We start from the raw sequence: 20313 nt of genomic DNA, 5'->3' as shown, positions 1-20313 counted from the left end.
CAGCAAAGCTGGTATGGTGGGAAGGCAATTGAATAAATTCATATGGAATAAGAGTGAAATTAGTCAGAACACTAAATTAGCTGTATAATAAGACGGTGTTCAAACCAGTTTTAACTTATGGATCTGAGAGCTGGGTCAGAAGTAAAACACTTTACCAAAGAGTAGAGACTTCAGATATGAGAGTCTTGAGAAAGATTAGAGGTATGACCAGATGGCATCAATGGCAATATCATATTAAAAACGAGAATATTAGGAAAGAACTTGACATTGTCAGTATCCACAAATGCATTAACAGAGCTAATCTCAGGTGGTATGATCATTTAAACAGAATGGGAGAGGAAAGATTAGCAAAACAAGTGTTCTCTGCCAGGTTGGCAGGAAAACGACTCAGAGCAAGACCAAGATATAGGTGGATTGATACAGTACAAAGTGCCTTAGATGATAGAAATATAATATCTGATAATGTTGGGGTCTTGACAAGTAACAGACTGATTTTGAGAAAAATTGTAGTAGGAAGTTAGTAATGATGTAAATTTTTCATGTAGTACTATCATATCCTGTATACCCCTTGAGGGTACATGGGATGAATTTGATGATGATATATATAATTTTTTTTTTTTTTTATAATATATATGCATGTATGCACTGTTTATTCTTGGAGTAATTTTTTTTTTAAAGAAATAACTGATCACCGTGTATACTTATGGCATTTCGATAAACTGTACTGAATATGGGTCACTGTGATCAAACCACTTGGTAACCAGTGACTGTCGGTTTCTCTCACTGTCATATGAGAGAATTTTTTTATAACATATTGTTATTGTTCTAGGAATTCTTACAATTTATTAATTGCAGAAAGATAAAAAATAAATTTAAAAATATATGTGTAAAGAAATATACTATTATTCCATTTTTTTTTTTTTTCTAGTTAAAAGGAGAAACGAGGAAGAATCACAGATTGGTAATTAATTCATATATTTTGTTTTTTGTTGACATTTTTAATGTTTTGAATATTTCACCTTAATAATAATTAGCCCTGTAGCTCCTGTCAGGCCATTCATGAGAGGTACACAGAATATGCATATGCCAAGTCAAACACCATGTGCTGTGCTGTGTATGTGTTTTTATATGTGTGTGTGTGTATATATATATATATATATGTATGTATGTATGTATGTATGTAGGAGTGGATAGCATCTCTGCTGTTCAATCAGCAGGCCATGGGTTTGAATCCCACTGTGTCATGAATGTTTGTGAGAGTCTTTAGATGGAAGATTATGTTCATCACTCAGTGCAAGACTACTCATCTACTCTGTGTGTGGAGTTAGCATAAATAGAAAATAGCTTCATATAAATCTAATTGGTGTTATGGTATGGCTGTTAATCATACCATACCATAACAGCCATACCATAACACCAATTATGGTATGGCTGTTAATCATATCAACATTGTCTTTTTGCCTTCAAAGAATCCTTAAAATTCAATGGACAGTCAAGTGCCCTGACATCGTTGGTTACTGAAGTTTGCTGAACTGGGCATACCACCCATATGCCAGATATCCACCTCCAAAAAGATGACTTCTTTTTGGAACTGAAGGTGCATCAAACAATAAGAAGAAGGCAGAAAGAAAGACTTCAAGAATAACCTCAAGGCAAACATTAAGACATGTAACACATTGATATAACATTGGAAAGTGCTGGCTCTAAATTATTCAAAATGGAGAAAGACTACAAAGTAGAATAAGGAATACTTGTTGAACAATTGTATCTCCAGGAAACATGTCATCTTTGTGGAGGATTATGCAGGTCTCACAATAGCCAATTATCTATCTCTGGACTCTCCATAGAGATTTTGGAACACAATTGTACCTGTTTGCAAATGACTGTCATTAATTTGAGAGAAGGTTTGGCTTAAGAAAAGATCCAAGGTTTTAGGAGATTGTGAGGCTTATCTGGTATTCTGATTGGTAGGACAGTTTCCATTAAATCGTGGTTTACAGCAAGTTGCTTACTGGTGGTCTTTTAAAATTTCGTGAAAAATCGTAAATATGGTTATTGTAGTTAATATTTGTCTGCGCGGTTAGCCTAGTGGCTGTGTGCTTCACAACCATATGCCTGGGGAAGGAGCGTCCTAGGTTCATTTCCTGTCAGACGTGAGGAGCTGAAGGATCTTCCTCAGCCATAGCCAAGTTAGCCGGCCTTGGGCATGGACAGTAGGGTTTTTTCCCCAGTTTATCCTGGGGTTTTTCATCCTGCAAAGCAGGCAAACCGGCCACTAGAACTCAACGTTATTGACATAGGATATGCTGGGGCGTAGGACTGACCACCTTATCCTGTGAACGGTTTGATGTCCGATGATTAATTAACCTTCGACACTGCAAGGTAAAAGAGGGATAAGGAAGATGAGATGTAGTTAATATTTAAGGTTCAGCCATAAAGAGGTGAAAGTGGTTATTATATTTGAGGCTTAGTTAAAATTAGGCCAAGTACAGATTCTATAAGTAATAATGTATATCATTTCTGTTTGTGCTTATGTCATGAATCTGGTTAATGTGGAGATATTTGTTTATTTTGATTTTTAGCTGTATATTACACTTCATTTGTCCATTGGTTGCCCTAATGGACAAACAAAGTATTATTTATGTTAATGCTTTCACTAGTTCCAGAGTGGTAATGATATCAAAGATACTTTTAAGTTCATCTGCCATTGTACTTCCAGGAATAGCTGCAATGTTTGATCCAAGTTTTCAGCAAAAACAACTACTATTCTATCCAGTGTATTTGGTATCCTGTATTACTATGCATTATCTTGGCATCTCTCCAAGCTTGATCAGTGGAGTTGGAGACGAGATGCTAGTTTGTTTTGTGGTTGTTGAATTTCCCAAGGAAGAAGAAGACATTACTGTTTGGATATCTGGACTGCAGAAAATAGTTTTTGAGATAGGTCACATTACTTGGAGGCTGAATAGCAATGATTATAGGAAAGAGTGCTGTAAGAAAATTTTGAGCAATATAGATAAAACAGAATGGATTCTAGGCTTGTCTTTCTCCCTTACATAGAATATAAGATCAGAGGAATATATATGTACACCCCTTATGACTGTTATTTTGGCTAATTTAGCATTCACACAGTTGTCTGTAAGAGCTTTCAATGCTTAGTGCCAACTGGTCTTTCCAAATGCATTTCATTTGGAAAGACCTGAATTCAAATCCTGTCTAAGATGTGAAGAACTTTTATCAGGGCTTTTCAAGGAAAGGCGAATTAGCTGGTCTCTTATAAAAGTGGCAGAAACTCCTTTTTTAAAAACTTTCATGAACTTTCTTTTTAGTGTGATACTCATTTTTATCTTGATCAAAACACTAGTTGGTGATCACTCCCTATTTCAAGTTTGCTGTTTAAAAGATATCTGTTAACAGTAACATAATGAATAAACTTGCATATTTCTTGTGCATTCTCTCTATGTGAATTTATGCACATGCGCTTTCAGGACTCTAGCAGGTACTTACCATTATTATTACTCTTGCATGGTTTTCCAAATTTCCACAGAACATTTCTGTATATTTGCATGCCAGTGTTTTGCCAGCTGAAGCTAGTATTGTGTAGACATTTAAACAGTACAACTCAAGTAAAATCACTCATAGACCAAGGAAAGTCACGTGCAAGGAAGATCATTGCCAGAGTTGCATTTCTCTTGGTGACTTTCTATAGTTACTCTTGACAGGATGATAAGGCATTGCTCTAAAAGTGAAGAGTAACTCCAACAGTTCTATTGTAGTTTTTAGGTATCTGTAATACTTAGCTATTTTGATGAACAAGAATAGTGTCTCTGTGATTTGAAGTGTGGTTTCTGTAGTAACTCCCCCCACCCAATCTGGTGAAGTGAATTTTTTTTTAATACTAAAGTCATATTATTCATATCCGCCTTTCTATTTTGGTTCCATATCGCTCCTTCCCTCTCAGTTAATCTGCTCTGTTTGTCTAATATATTGGATATCACATTGGCAAGGGATATTGTAGACACCTGGAAAGGAAACAGGATCTTGGCAGGTAGAAACTTTGCTTAGTTCTTTGCAGACTGTTCTGCAAATCCTTCAATTAATCCTATAATCTTTTAGGAAGTGGTCCAGTCTGTTGTTGTATCAGGTAAAGGATTTAGTTTTGTTCAAGTAATCATAATGGAATCTTTTGTTTCAGATGCTGTGCTATAATACCATAAGCAATATTATTAAATCTTTAATAATATTGCTTATGGTATTATCTGTCTGTTATTTAAACTAGATGTTTTATTTTTTTATTGCACTGTTGGATTCCTAGTTGTTGGCCTATATGTTGCTGTATTCAGTAATAATTATTTTATTATTATATTCCACTGTATTTAGGATCACAGTGGCATTTCCTTTGTCAGCCTTGACTGTTATTGTGTTTCAATTTGATTTCGATTTTTAATGCTCTTTTTTTTTCCTTTTCTTCTTCTTCTTCTCTAGATATATGGATTCTTGGAGGAGACTTGCTGAGGACCACAATCTGTGATCTTTGTATTCACTCTTTTCGATTTTGATGCACTATAGTTTAGTTTAATGTTTTATACAATATATACATGAAAACACAAGGTAAAAATATTATTTATTAAATATACTTCCATATATTTCAGTCTGAAATTAACAGAGCATGATCAATGGCTTAAAAAACAGTTGTTACAAGGTAGAATGCAAACAATGCAAAATATGTAGAATTCCAAAGATTATTCCAAACTTCGCTAAGATAAAGGAAACTATAAAATCACCTTGTGCTCATACTGTCTATAGGAACACCAGCATATCTCTCATCTACAATCTACTCCGAGCATCTAAACATGAGCTTGCCATTAATATTTGTCTTGTTGCTGAGCTCTGGACTTTTATCTCCTCAAACCTTAGACCCACAAATTTCCTAAATAGTTCTTAACGTGGTTAAATCTTTCTACAACATTCAATTTAATAAACAAAATCAACATCTAAATCATAAATTCAATGTCCTAGTTGCTAGGCAGATAAAGCCTCTCTCTGTTCCAGATAATTGGGTTATCAGTGTTTCTGGATGCCCTTTAACTGATAGTGAAACACTTATTCTTTCTAAAGGACATGAATTCTCCATAGTTCTGAAAACAATACCCTATTTAGATTTCCTTTCCAGTGAAGAGGCTAGTAATCTTCGCTTAGAAGTTGCATCCATCCTACCTAAATCCAAACTTCCACCATCTAACATACCTCCTTCTGAAAAGAAAGTTTCACATTTCCTAAGATGCAACAGTCACCTTGTTATCACCAAAGCAACAAGCAAAAAGCTACAGTAGTTATGGATTCTGCAAATTATAAAAGAAGAATTTCTCTTTTACTGCGAGATTGTTCAACCTACCAGGAACTGGATCATAACCACACAAACAGTCGACTTAGGAAATTAAACTCTCTTCTAGACAAAGTTATAAGTTTAGATGCAGACATCATAGAAAAGTTAAAAACATATTTTGTAAGAACACTGAGGTTCTGTGGTCACCAAAGATCCATAAGAAAGATATTCCTCTTGGTCTGATTGTAGACTGCATTGATTCATCCACATATCGCATAGCCAAATATTTAGTAAACTTAAAAAAAGGAAAAAAAAAAAAAAAAGAGTGAAACTTGCCTAAATTGCATTTAGGCAAGTTTTGCTCTTTTTTTAAAAAAAACTTTTCTGATTTTTTAGACAAATTAGAAAATGTCTCCATACAACCTACTGATCTTATGATGAGCTTTGATGCAAATGTACCTCTCAAAGAGACTTTACAACTACTTTCTGAAATATTCCCACAAGATATAGTAAAATTTTGAATTCGTGATGCATTCTGGATACTTTGTTTGTCAAAACAAATTCTACAACCAAGTAGAAGGAACCTGCCATAGGAAGTTCAGTCTCCCCTGCTTTAGCCAACTTTCATTTAGAGCATTATTAAAACACTTAAGGAATTGAACAACGTAGTTAAGGATATAAATTAAATTAAACTTTAATAAATATTTTCCGATATTTCGGCAACGTCACGTTGCCATCTTCTAAAGGAACTTACAAAAAAAGTTACGTGCACGTAGGCACTACAACACAGAAACTGGGAATGAAGAGATGAAGCTATTGTTCTCCTAACAGTCCAGATGGTGCCCTCTAGCGGGCTAAGTAGGTGTTCTTGGCCGTTGGGCTGAAGGTCTGCTGATGTAGGCCTCCCAAACTTGGGGCATTCGCATACAACCAAATTTGTTTAGGTTTGGAGAATTTCTTAGGGCTGCAGCTGATTCCATAAAGAGTCTTTCAAATTTGTATTTGGTATGGTGTATCACTGTAGCTTTCTTCCACCGTATTCTGTGGCGTGTATCCAGAGCATGGTCCGCAAGTCCAGAATGACTGTATTTGTGAAAACGGATGTAGTCCTTGTGTTCCGAAATTCTAATATTTGCTGTCCTGCCTGTTTGGCCAAAGCAAGGCAGTTTACAACTGCAAGGGACCTGGTAAACACCAGGTAGGTCTAGGGGAAGTGGTTGGTCTTTAGTGGAGCGGATAAGGGATGCCAGTTTTCTGTAAGGTTTGTAACAGAGGTCAGGTCATGTATTTTTAAGATTTTGGTAATCTTTTCTGAGGTGCCTCGGATGTAGGGAATGGTGATGGATTTAGAGTAATCCTTGTTGTGGAGGGGGGGAGGGGATCTGTGGTTTGTAGGTTCTAATATTTTTTGGATTTATTTTGGGGGGGGGGGGGTAGCCATTGGCTGTGAAAGTGTTGAGGATGTGATTTAGTTCAGTGTTTAGGGCCAAGTTGTTTGAACAGATTAGTTTAGCCCTGTTGTATAGTGTTTTCACTACTCCATATTGTTGTGAGGGGGGATGGTGGGATTGTTGGTGAATGTATCTGCCTGTATGGGTGGGTTTTCTGTAAACTGAGAGAACCAAGGATCCATTAGGCTGGCGGGTGACTAGTGTGTCTAGGAAAGGGTGGCTGTTGTTTTCCTCTTTTTCCAGAGTGAATTTGATCCTGGGGTGTTGGTTGTTTAAGTGTGTTAAGAAGGAGAGAAGTGTTTCAGAGCCATGTGGCCAAATAGCGAACACATCATCAACGTAGCGAAGCCATACGGTTGGTTTTTGTGGGGCAGAGGCTAAGACTTTTTCTTCCAAGGTCTCCATAAAGAAATTGGCCAAGGGTGGGGAGAGTGGTGAACCCATGGCTGTCCCCTCTATTTTTTTGTAGAATTTTCCCTGCCAAACGAAATAGCCTGAGTTCATTGTGAACTGAAATAAGGCTGAGATGTCGGAGAAAATTTAGCTTGGATTAGCTCTAAAGTATCCTTGAGTGGGACATTTGTAAGTAAAGAGGAGACATCAAAGCTGACCATTATGTCAGTATGTTGGAGTGTAAGGTTTTCTATGCTGGCTTTGAAATGGGCTGAGTTTTTTATGTGTGATGGTGTGTTGCCAGTATAGTGTGTGAGCTCTTTGACCAAATGTTTAGCTAATTTGTATGTGGGGGAATCAATGCCATCCACTATGGGACGTAATGGCACATATTCTTTGTGTATTTTTGGAAGTCCGTAAATACGTGTGGGGGCATAGAGTTAAACGGCTTTAATCTGTTGGTAACTTCTACAGGCCAAGAAGTGACTCTCTTAAGGAGCCTCTGAAGTTTTCTAATTTTAGAGTTGGTGGGATTGTAATTGATAGGAGAGGTAAGTGGCCCGATCTAATAGAAGAGCATTCAGCTTACCTGTGTAGTCCTTTTGGTTAAGTACTACAGTTGCATTTCCCTTATCCACTTTGGTGATAACTAATTCTTTATTATTCTTCATTTCCTGTAGAGCTTTATATTCCTTGTTTGATATGTTGGTTTTTGGTGGTCTTGCTTTGGAAAAGACACAGGCTACATCCAGTCTTACACTGTTGGCGACTTGATGTGGAAGGTGGCGGATTCCGTGTTCGATCTGAATCATAATATCATCACTACGTATTTTATTGGGAGCAATGGCGAAGTTGTGTCCACGTGACAGTGCGTTGAGTGCTTCACAGGGTGACTGAAGAAAGGTTGATTACCGTGTTGGTAGCAGGTTTTGGAAGGACGGTAGAGTTCTTTTTTAATTTCTCTAACTTTTTCATCTGTCGGCCTCGTATTTTTTAAAATTCTTTTTCGGCAGTGGTACATGAGATGTCATGTAAAATCGACCAAAGATCGTGGTTCAAAGTGCACGAAAGCTCATCTTCGACGGCACGAATAGCTTCGTTAATGTCCACTAAGAGCGACCGCGTGGCGGTGATTTGTTCGCGTAGCTAGCGCGGTTATATATTCAGAAAGCTTTTTGTGACACAAACTGGTGCTTAAATTTTACACAGTTCGGGATTACTTTATTATCCCGGCAGCGTTTCAGGAACGCTAGACGATTTAATTGTCTAGACAGCTTCAATTTCAATTTACCGTATTGGCAGGCCTTCCGTGCGATTGTATCTCCGTGGATGATGTTGATTCTTGTAGACAGGCTTATACGTTGTTTACGCATTATTAAAACACTTAAGGAATTGAACAACGTAGTTAAGGATATAAATTAAATTAAACTTTAATAAATATTTTCCGATATTTTGGCAACGGCACGTTGCCATCTTCTAAAGGAACTTACAAGAAAAGTTACGTGCACATAGGCACTACAACACAGAAACTGGGAATGAAGAGATGAAGCTATTGTTCTCCTAACAATCCAGATGGTGCCCTCTAGCAGGCTAAGTAGGTGTTCTTGGCCGTTGGGCTGAAGGTCTGCTGATGTAGGCCTCCCAAATTTGGGGCAATCGCATACAACCAAATTTGTTGAGGTTTGGAGAATTTCTTAGGGCTGAGGCTGATTCCATAAAGAGTCTTTCAAATTTGTATTTGCTACGGTGTATCACTGTAGCTTTCTTCCACCGTATTCTGTGGCGTGTATCCAGAGCATGGTCCGCAAGTCCAGAATGACTAAAAAACTCAGCCCATTTCAAAGCCAGCATAGAAAATCTTACACTCCAACATACTGACATAATGGTCAGCTTTGATGTCTCCTCTTTATTTACAAATGTCCCACTCAAGGAAACTTTAGAGCTAATCCAAGCTAAATTTTCTCCCGACATCTCAGCCTTATTTCAGTTCACAATGAACTCAGGCTATTTTGTTTGGCAGGGAAAATTCTACAAACAAATAGAGGGGACAGCCATGGGTTCACCACTCTCCCCACCCTTGGCCAATTTCTTTATGGAGACCTTGGAAGAAAAAAGCCTTATCCTCTGCCCCACAAAAACCAACCGTATGGCTTTGCTACGTTGATGATGTGTTCGCTATTTGGCCACATGGCTCTGAAACACTTCTCTCCTTCTTAACACACTTAAACAACCAACACCCCAGGATCAAATTCACTCTGGAAAAAGAGGAAAACAACAGCCTCCCTTTCCTAGACACACTAGTCACCCGTCAGCCTAATGGATCCTTGGTTCTCTCAGTTTACAGAAAATCCACCCATACAGGCAGATACATTCACCAACAATCCCACCATCCCCCCTCACAACAATATGGAGTAGTGAAAACACTATACAACAGGGCTAAACTAATCTGTTCAAACAACTTGGCCCTAAACACTGAACTAAATCACATCCTCAACACTTTCTCAGCCAATGGCTACCCCACCAAAAAAATCCAAAAAATATTAGAACCTACAGACCACAGATCTCCCCCCCATCCACAACAAGGATTACTCTAAATCCATCACCATTCCCTACATCCGAGGCACCTCAGAAAAGATTACCAAAATCTTAAAAAAACATGACCTGACCTCCTGTTACAAACCTTACAGAAAATTGGCATCCCTTATCCGCTCCACTAAAGACCAACCACTTCCCCTAGACCTACCTGGTGTTTACCAGGTCCCTTGCAGTTGTAAACTGCCTTACTTTGGCCAAACAGGCAGGACAGCAAATATCAGAATTTCGGAACACAAGGACTACATCCGTTTTCACAAATACAGTCATTCTGGACACTTGCGGACCATGCTCTGGATACATGCCACAGAATACGGTGGAAGAAAGCTACAGTGATACACCGTAGCAAATACAAATTTGAAAGACTCTTTATGGAATCAGCCTCAGCCCTAAGAAATTCTCCAAACCTAAACAAATTTGGTTGTATGCGACTGCCCCAAGTTTGGGAGGCCTACATCAGCAGACCTTCAGCCCAACGGCCAAGAACACCTACTTAGCCCGCTAGAGGGCACCATCTGGACTGTTAGGAAACAGTAGCTTCATCTCTTCATTCCCAGTTTCTGTGTTGTAAGTTCCTTTAGAAGATGGCAACGTGACGTTGCCGAAATATCGGAAAATATTTATTAAAGTTTAATTTAATTTATATCCTTAACTACGTTGTTCAATTCCTTAAGTGTTTTAATAATGCATAACCAACGTATAAGCCTGTCTATGAGAATTTCATTTAGAGCATTTAGAAGACATCCTTTTTTCATCTATAAACCCTCAACCTTCATTTTGGGTTAGAGATTATATAGACGACATTTTTGGAGCATGGCCTCACAATATAGATACTTTCCCAATGTTTTTAGCTACTATAAATACTTTATTTCCTCATATCAAATTCACTTTTGAAATTGGAAAAGATAACAAATTATCGTTTTTTGACATTCTTCTGATCCACTACCATCAGGTAATTTAACAACACTAGTTTATAGAAAATTCACTTTCATTGGCTGTTACATTCTTCAACGGTCTGCACATCATCCTTCTCACAAGACAGGAATCGTAAAGTGTTTAATTCGACAAGCTAAGACTAATTGTTCAACTTTCATCATTTTCAAGAAGAACTCTCGACTATCAAACAATATATGAAATTAAATGACTCCTCCGAAAGGCCTACACAACATCTGTTTGACTCCTACAAACCTAACTAAAACACAAGGAATCAATACATTGAGTTCCGATCTCATACATCTCTGGCATTTCAGAACTGATTTCAATAATTCTGAAGAAATATGATTTATTTGCAACTTTTATTCTTATTAATAAACTCTCAATGTATTTCCCCTCTTCTAAAGATAAAGACACTCTCTTATAGGTGTATTCCAAGTTCAATGTGACTGCCATCTTACCTACTTCAGACAAACTGGATGCTCAATAGAAAAAAGAATACAAGAACATCAATCATATATTTTTCACAAAAAAATCTGATAAGTCTGGATTAGCTCAACGTGGAATAAAGGCAGACCTCAACATTCTTTGGTCTGAAACATACCTTCTACATAAATGTCAGTACAAATTTGAATGCCTATTTAAGCAGAGTGCTGAGACCATACTTCACCACCTTAACTTGGTTTGGAATGACTGCCTATCCTTATCAAAAATATGGGAAAGTTTGATGCGAATAACACATCATTAAATTTTTATTTTTACTATTAAGAGCAAGAATGATATTTTATAAAACAAGGTCTTAAGAAACCAACTAGATACTACATCTATCTGATGATTGTTGAGTATGATATTATAAGCGATATATATATATATATATATATATATGCCTGCCTGGTTGGGCAAGTGGTTAGTGTATCCGCTCTCCAACCAAAAGGCTGCGGGTTCAAATCCTACCATGGGCATGAATGTTTGTGGTTGTCTGTGAAAATACTAGTGCCGATGGTTGGCAGTAGATGCCATTGGTGTAGATGATGAAAGTTGTGGTAGTTAGTGGATTGAGTGGTGGAGAGTTGTAGATGCGTCTTTGGACTCCCTGGAGATGTCATATAATAATAATATATATGCAATTTATTTTACATTGCTATAATTAACCTTTTCTTCAGTGCTATTGGTGATTTAACATCATATGGCTCATCCTATTTTGAATAAATCATTTGCAATCTTACCTTGTAACAACAGTTTTTTAAGCCACTGACAGTGGTCTGGTAATTTCACACTGAAATATATGTCAGTATATTTAATAAAAAATACTTTTACCTTGTTACTGCAGAGGTTTCTGTGGTTAAGTAGTTCAATATAGTTATTCCGGTTTTGTGACCACATGTTTATTAAAGAAAACTGTTTTTAAAACTAAACAAGTACTAAAAACAACACTCGACAAGTTTCATTAGTCGTCAGACTAACATCTTCAGAGGTAAAGAGAACTAAAAGTTTAAAGCACAAACTACTAGAAATTATGAAAATTAGTTCATTTGTTTGTATTCTGAACACTTAAACAGTTTGTTAAAAAACCGAATAACAGATCTATACAACCGTTAATCCGTGTTAGCTGGAGACACTGCTATTTGTTGTCACGTTCTGTGGTTCATGCTCACTCTGTCCGAGGTCTGAAATTGGTAAATTTTTAATAAACAATAACCACACTTGATTTAAAATCAAACCTTGGTTTTTGATGCATTGCATAGGAATTTTAATCATATTTGCTGCCTCTTTGAATTTTCTTGGGGTGCTTAAGGGTCAAAGCTGTATAACTGAGAGGAGACCTCCACATAACCTTTAAAGGAATGTGGAGAAACGACCAGGGCTTCTGACCTAATGTCCAATCCTCACCTTCTCGTGGTGCACCCTGTTGGGTATCTATTTCTATTTGGATACTGAACGAACGAGGGTGGGCTGGCAATTTGGGATTTAGCCGACGAAATTGTATTCTTATTGGTTAAACCAAAATAAAAAAAATGATGGTACAACATGACAAAATTTCATGCCGGCTGGGGCGTCGCCCGGTTAAACAAGGCCCTTATTGTTTTTGCCAGGGAACTAGGGCAAACAGCGAAAAGTCAGCTACTGGAACAAATCTGAAAACAAACCCCAACTCAACATCACCAGAGTTAAAGATCAGTACTATCAACATAAGAAGCCTGAATGGCAAAGAAATGGAGCTAGCTGAGTAATTAGATAAGTACCAGATCGACATAATAGAGGTGACTGAAACAAAAAAGACAAAAACTAGTGAGATCTTTTTGAGCAATAAATACAAAATGTTATATTCAGGCAATGACAATCAAGGAAAAGAAGGAGTAGCCATATTATTCAACACAAAATATGAGGCTAATCTTCTTGAATGGCAGCCAGTCTCAAGTAGAGTAATGTGGGCAAATATGAGAATGGGGAACTGGACAATGAGACTTATTTGTGCCTATGGTTGCACAGAACCTTCTGTGAAGGTTCTAGTAAGGTAGAAGTGGAGGAATTTTTTGAGGCTTTAGAAAAAGCAACTGACACAATCAAAAAGGAAAAGTTGGTCCCTGTTGGGGATCTAAATAGCAGAGTAGGAAATGATTGTGAGACATACAAAAATATTTTGGGAAAATTTGGAGAAAAGAGCAAAGCTAATAATAATGGCAAATACCTGTTGGATATCTGCTCAGGACATGGACTGGTTATTACTAACACCATGTTCCAACATAAAAATGTGCACAAATTCACATGGAGAGAAGAGGCAAGGAATAAGAAAATGCTCATTGACTATGTTATTGTTGATAGTGATGTTTTCTCCCTTGTGCAGGACACCAGAGTGTACAGAGGATTTGAAATTGGAAGTGATCACTATTTAGTCTTGAGCAGGATAAAATTGAATCAGGATATTGAAGCAGGATAATATTGAAAAGAATAACATGTAAGAAAGTTTTAAAGCGAATAAAAGTTGAGCAGCTCTCAGATGTGAACTGTAGACTAAAATACAGAAAGATTATTGAAAAGAAAATGAAAGAGTTTGAGAACAGGACTCAAACCTTGGAGATTCAGTAGCAAACTCTGAAGAAAACATTTATTGATTCTTGCAGAGAGGCATGTGGTGAGGTTGTGTGCAAGGATAAAAAAAATCAGAACTCCCTGGTGGACACAGGAAGTTAAAGAAGAAAGCATATCAAAAGTTCCTGGCAAATAAGTCAGCTTTTACTCTTACAAAATACAGAGACAAATGTAAGAAAGCTAAACACTGTGTAAAACTAGCTAAACAAAAGTCATGGGTTGACTTTGGCAAGAATATAGAAAATAAATATCAAGAAGGTGGCAAAATATTCAGGAGGTTGTTGAAGAAGCTTAGGAATGGAGGAAAGAGTACTGTAAAAGGAATTAGAGATGATAAAGGTGACATGAAAACGGGAGAAAAAGGTATCCTTGAAGTATGGAGTAATTACTTTGAAAAACTGCTAAATGAAACAAGCAGTGATGACAGCACAGTGGTAAAAAACACTGACCAGGCATGCAGTCAGGAATACATATCCATACTTGAAGTAGAAAAAGCCATCAAAGGCTTGAAATGTGGAAAGGCAGCAGGAGTAGATGATATTCGACTAGAAATGCTGAAGTAAGGTGGTATAAGAGTCTTACAGTGGCTGCACTGCATAGTTCAGAAAGCCTGGACAGAGGGACGAATTCCCGATGATTGGAGTAGAGCTCTAATAGTACCCATATATAAAAGGGAAAATAAAACCGAATGTGAGAATTACAGAGGTATTTCCCTACTGAGTGTTCCTGGGAAGATCTATGCAAGTATACTTGAGAAACAGTTCAGAAGAATTGTGGAAGAAAATCTTGGTGAAGAACAAACTGGATTCAGGCTGTCAGAATCTGATCTTCACTTTACGACAAATAGTTGAGAAAGCATGGGAATATAACAAAGATCTGTATTTAAGTTTTGTCGATTTGGAAAAGGCATATCACAAGGTGCCAAGAGAGAAGCTATTCGATACGCTACAGTTATGTGGTGTCAATGGGGCATTATATGAAGCAATACTTAGTCTTTATTTGAGTTGTAAGTCAGCAGTTAGAATTGAAGGAAGTACAGGAAGAAGGTTTAATGTTAAATCTGGTGTGAGACAAGGATGTACCTTATCCCCTCTGTTATTCATTATCTATATGGATCACATTATGAAGGAAAGTGGTATTAAACATGATATCAAAATTGGAGATGTTAATGTCAGCTCTTTGCTTTATGCGGATGATGTTATACTTCTAAATAAATCCGCTACAGGTCTGCAAGATTCTCTGACTAAATCGAATAGCTGTTGTAATAGATATGGTATGAAGGTCAGCAATAAAAAGACAAAGACAATGAAAATAGGCAGAATCATTGAAAATGTCAACTGTGAATGGAGAACCTGTGGAACAAGTGAAACATTTCAGCTACTTAGGCACAATTTTTACCGAACATGGTAAATTAAATATAGAAATAGACAACAGAATCAGCAAAGCTGGTATGGTAGGAAGTCAATTGAGTAAATTCATATGGAATAAGAGAGAAATTAGTCGGAACACTAAATTAGCTGTATACAAGACAGTGTTCAAACCAGTTTTAACTTATGTATCTGAGAGCTGGGTCAGAAGTAAAACACTTTACCAAAGAGTAGAGACCACAGATATGAGAGTCCTGAGAAAGATTAGAGGCGTGAACAGATGGCATCAATGGCAATATCATATTAAAAACGAGGATATTAGGAAAGAACTTGACATTGTCAGCATCCAGGAATGTGTTAGCAGAGCTAATCTCAGATGGTATGGTCACTTAAACAGAATGGGCGAAGAAAGATTAGCAATACAAGTGTTCTCTGCCAGGTTGGCAGCAAAACAACCCAGCGGAAGACCAAGATGTAGGTGGATTGATACGGTACAAAGTACCTTAGACGATAGAAATATAAGATCTGATAATGTTGGAGTCTTGACAAGTAACAGACTGATTTGGAGGAAAATTGTAGATAGGAAGTTAGTAATGATGTAATTTTTTTTCATGTAGTACTGTCATATCCTGTACACCCCTTGAGGGTACATGGCAGGAATTTGATGATGATGATTGAATTTTCTTGTGAAACAATTATCTATATAGGACATGTTTGTTCTATCACAGAGTACATCATGACCGGTAGAGGTTCTGTGAAATGCCAATCCCGATTTATGTTCTCTCTTATTTTCTATTATAAACCCCTGGTTTTTTTAATTGGGTGATGTGGAGGTTTCGGAGGAGGAAGAGATCTTGATATTTTTTCCAGTGGCAGGAAAGTCACTTTTATGTTGTATTTGTAGAGAAGTTTGGCTAATTTATCTGTTACATTCTTGATATAAAGAAGGGTGACTGCATTCTTGAAATCTTGTTTATTTAAGTTTCTTGTAGGTGGTGTATTGAGAATTTTCTTAATTAACTTAGTATTGAAACCATTCAGTTATAGGATCTGTGCTAAGTATTGTATTTCTTCTTTCCGTTTTTCTTCTGTACTGGGGATGTTGTATGCTTTATCCCTTAAGGTTTTTATTAGAGAGCTATTTTTTGCTTGGGGTGGTGATGTGAAGTAGCGTGTAGAAATCTTCCTGTGTTTGTTGGTTTTCTATAGATGGAGAATAATAATCTGTTTTTTCTTTCATTTATTTTTGTAAGGATGTCTAGGAAAAAAGTTTTTTATTTTCTTCTAGTTCCAGAGTGAATTTTATGTTAGGATGTAAGTTATTAAGATAGTCTTGAAATGTAGTCACTTCTGCTGTTCCTGGCCAAATGATGAAGATATTGTCCACATAGTGCAGCCATATTTTTGTTTTTTTGTGCCAGTTTTGTAAAGTTTTGCATTATTTTCAAAATTTTCCATGTAGAGGTTTGCTAGAGCTGGTGAGCGGGGCGAACCCGTTGGTAGCCGTTCTTTTTGTTCCCAGAGTTTTTCTTGGTAAAGGTAGAACGTGTTTTTTATGCAATGTTTGTAGAGCTGTACAATGTCTGGTGGGAAGAGATTTTCTAGAATGTTTACTGTTTCATTTCTTGGAATCTTTGTGAAAATGCTGACTATATCTAAACTCGCTGATATATCTGAAGGATCTATGTGTATATCTTTTACTTTTTCTATGAAGTCTGTACTGTTCTTAATGAATGATGGTGTTTTTCCTATGTGGTAAAATCAAGTTTGTAAGGTGTTTTGCCACATTTGAGGTAGGAGAGTCCCTTCCGTCCACTACTGGTCTTAGTGGTATATCTTTTTTATGAATTTTAGGGATTCGATATATTCTAGGCACTAGTGGGTGTTTGAATTGTAGATTTCTTTTGAGTTCCTCAGACCAATTGGTATATTCTTGATAAGTTCATTGGTTTTGTTGTGAGTTCTCCAAGTGGGGTCTCTGTCTAATGCTGTGTGGGTATTGGTTTCTTCAAGGCTTTTCATTTTGTTGTTATAATCTTCTGAGTTTAAAATCACCTTTGCCTTTGTCTGGGAGATACTCCGACAAGGAGTGATGAGAGCTTGATCCACCATTGCTACGAGTTGTCAAGGGATGTACCACCTTACCTCAGTCCTGAAGATATTTTCAAGTGCAAACTTTGTTTGCTTACTCTTGTACTAGGGCTGTTCAATAAATAATAAGACTAATTTTACTGTAGCAAAACCACTCATCACAATATTAATTTCTGTGGAATAAAGAAATGTTGCTGTCTGTATTAACAAAAGAGGTTGATAGATGGCGTATACAGGCTGATGTGCCAGAGTGTCACGTGACTAAATGCAAGCTTGTTTCGGCGCGCCTACGAGCCACAACCAGTCGTCGAAATGGAAGCATCCTTGGAGTAGTGTTATGTGATTAAATTTTGTGTGCGTTTGCAAAAATCAGCATCGGACACTTTTAACATGATACATGAAGCTTTCCACAATGAATCAATGTCGAGGGCAAGTGTTTTTCGCTGGCATAAAACTTTTAAGGAAGGAAGGCAAAATGTGGAAGATCTTGAATGTGAGGGAAGACCTTCAACGTCCATCACAGAGACAATGATCAACACAGCAGCGATTATCATCAAGGAGTATCACAGAATTACAGTACGCCAGCTGCATGTTGTCCTGAATATTTCTGTGGGAAGTGTTCACTCAATCATGGCTGAACATTTGGGACTGAAAAGTGTTTGCGCCCGATGGATTCCCAAACTCTTGACACCGGAGCAAATGCAGCATCGAGTGGATGTGTGCACAGAATGGAAAGAAGGCGAAACTTCTTAAAACGCATCATTACAGCAGATGAAGCTTGGTTGTATCACTATGACCCTACAGTGAAACAACAAAGCAGTGAATGGAAGCATCCGTCTTCGCCTACCCCCAAGAAAGCAAAAACTGTAAAATTGGCTGATAAAGTTATGACCATAATGTTTTTTGACTACGAAGTCATTGTTTACCAACACGCTGTAGAACCCAGGAATACTGTAAACGGCTCATACTATGTGGATGTTTTACGAACAATGGTACAGCATGTCAAAAGGAAGCGTCCATTGCTGAAGAATGGCTTCTTATTGCACCACGATAATGCAAGGCCACATATTGTTGGTTGTGTAGTGGATGTTTTGCAGAACATCATAGATATCCTACCACACCCTCCATACAGTCCTGGTCTCGCACCTTGTGATTTCTGGTGTTTCCTCAGCTCAAGAAACCACTAAGAGGCTGCCATTTTGTAAGCAACAAAGCATGTGTAAAAGCTGCGGAGGCGGTTTTGAAAGAGCTCTCAAAAACGGACTTTCACATGTGTTTAAGAAGTGGACGCAACGTTGGGACAAATGCATCACGTCTCACGGTAGTTACTTCGAAAAACACGATGTAAATAATGGCGATTAAAGGTAATCTGTTTTCTATATAAATATAGTCTTATAACTTATTGAACAGCCTCCGTATAAAGGAATTAAACTAATTTATTATAGTCTAACCAAGTGCAAAATAAACTTCCAATTGCCTTTGTCTGCTTTTATTATGACTATGTTTTTATGTGATTTGAGTTTATTAAGTGCTGCTAATTCTGTTTTTTGTAGGTGTTTTGGTGATAATTTTGCAATTTAATAGTAATAATGCTGCACTTTGAATGCAGATCAGATCTGCTATCTCTCCCCATACATTTCTTCTTCCTTTTTCAGTTTGGGCTATGATATCAATTTTCGGGACTTGTGAAGGCATTACAGCAAAATTAAAGCTTTTTATAAGAAGATTTGTTTCATCCCTCGTTAATTACTACTTTGGAGTGATCTAGATGTTTCCTTTGTTTTTCTTGTAGAAGAGAATTGAATTTTTGGATTAGGTTGCATTTTTTCTTTCTGGACACCATTGTAGCTTTATTGTATGTGATAGTGTCTATGTTATTCCATATATACTACAATCATATGTCTCAATTCTAACTGGATTCAAGTCATCCGATATCATTAGCAGAAAACCCCACCTCTCCTATTCTCTCTATCCTTCCTAAAAATACTGTACTCTTTGTACAGTGGGGTGAACCCATTGCTGGACTAGCAAAGGCTTCACCCCTCTCACCAGTTCTAGCAAACCTCTACATGGAAAATTTTGAAAATAATGCAAAACTAGCATAAAAAACCAAAAATATGGCTCCACTATGTGGACAATATCTTCATCATTTGGCCAGGAAGCACCAGAACTGACTACATTTCAAGACTATCTTAATAACTTACATCCTAACATAAAATTCACTCTGGAACTAGAAGAAAATAAAAAACTTCCTTTCCTAGACATCCTTAAAGAAATAAATGAAAGAAAAAACAGATTATCGTTCTCCATCTATAGAAAACCAACAAACACAGGAAGATTTCTACATGCTACTTCACATCACAACCCGAAGCAAAAAATAGGCCTAATGAAAACCTTAAGGGATAAAGCATACAACATCCCCAGTACAGAAGAAAAACGGAAAGAAGAAATACAATACTTAGCACAGATCCTATAACTGAATGGTTTCAATGGTAAGTTAATTGAGAAAATTCTCAATACAGCACCTACAAGAAACTTAAATAAACAAGATTTCAAGAATGCAGTCACCCTTCTTTATATCAGGAATGTAACAGATAAATTAGCCAAACTTCTCTACAAATACAACATAAAAGTGACTTTCCTGCCACTTGAAAAAATATCAAGATCTCTTCATCCTCCGGAACCTCCACATCACCGAATTAAAAAAACCAGGGGTTTATAATATTCACTGTTCCTGAGGCATCTGCTGTGTCGGCCAGATGGGGAGATCGGAAGAAATCCACATGAATGAACATCAAAAGGACGTACAAAATAAGAGAGAACATAAATCGGGATTGGCATTTCACACAACCTCTACCGGTCATGATGTACTCTGTGATAGAACAAACATGTCCAATATAGATAAGAATTGTTTCACAAGAAAATTCAAAGAGGCAGCAAATTTGATTAAAATTCCTATGCAATGCAACAAAAACCAAGGTTTGATTTTAAATCAAGTTTGGTCATCGTTTATTAAAAATTTACCAATTTCAGACCTTGGACAGAATGAGCGTGAACCATAGAATGTGAC

General features: G+C 37.1%; 1 protein-coding gene across 1 annotated transcript in view; it reads left to right on the top strand.

The window, feature by feature from the left end:
• The window catches only part of LOC150108679 (ATP-binding cassette sub-family F member 1), a 228912-nt gene that overhangs the window by 189175 nt on the left and 19424 nt on the right, over positions 1-20313 (top strand). The window contains exon 14 of the mRNA XM_090416145.1: positions 929-961. Within this exon, the coding sequence (XP_090272271.1) occupies positions 929-961 (33 nt within the window). The remainder of the gene's footprint in view (positions 1-928; positions 962-20313) is intronic.

Source organism: Typopeltis vanoorti, chromosome 3 (assembly GCF_054136105.1).
Source record: "Typopeltis vanoorti isolate ZY-2024b chromosome 3, IOZ_Tvanoo_1.0, whole genome shotgun sequence".
Lineage (NCBI taxonomy): Eukaryota > Metazoa > Arthropoda > Arachnida > Uropygi > Thelyphonidae > Typopeltis > Typopeltis vanoorti.
Note: the sequence above shows the minus strand (reverse complement) of the source record. Positions and strands in the feature narration are given on the sequence as shown.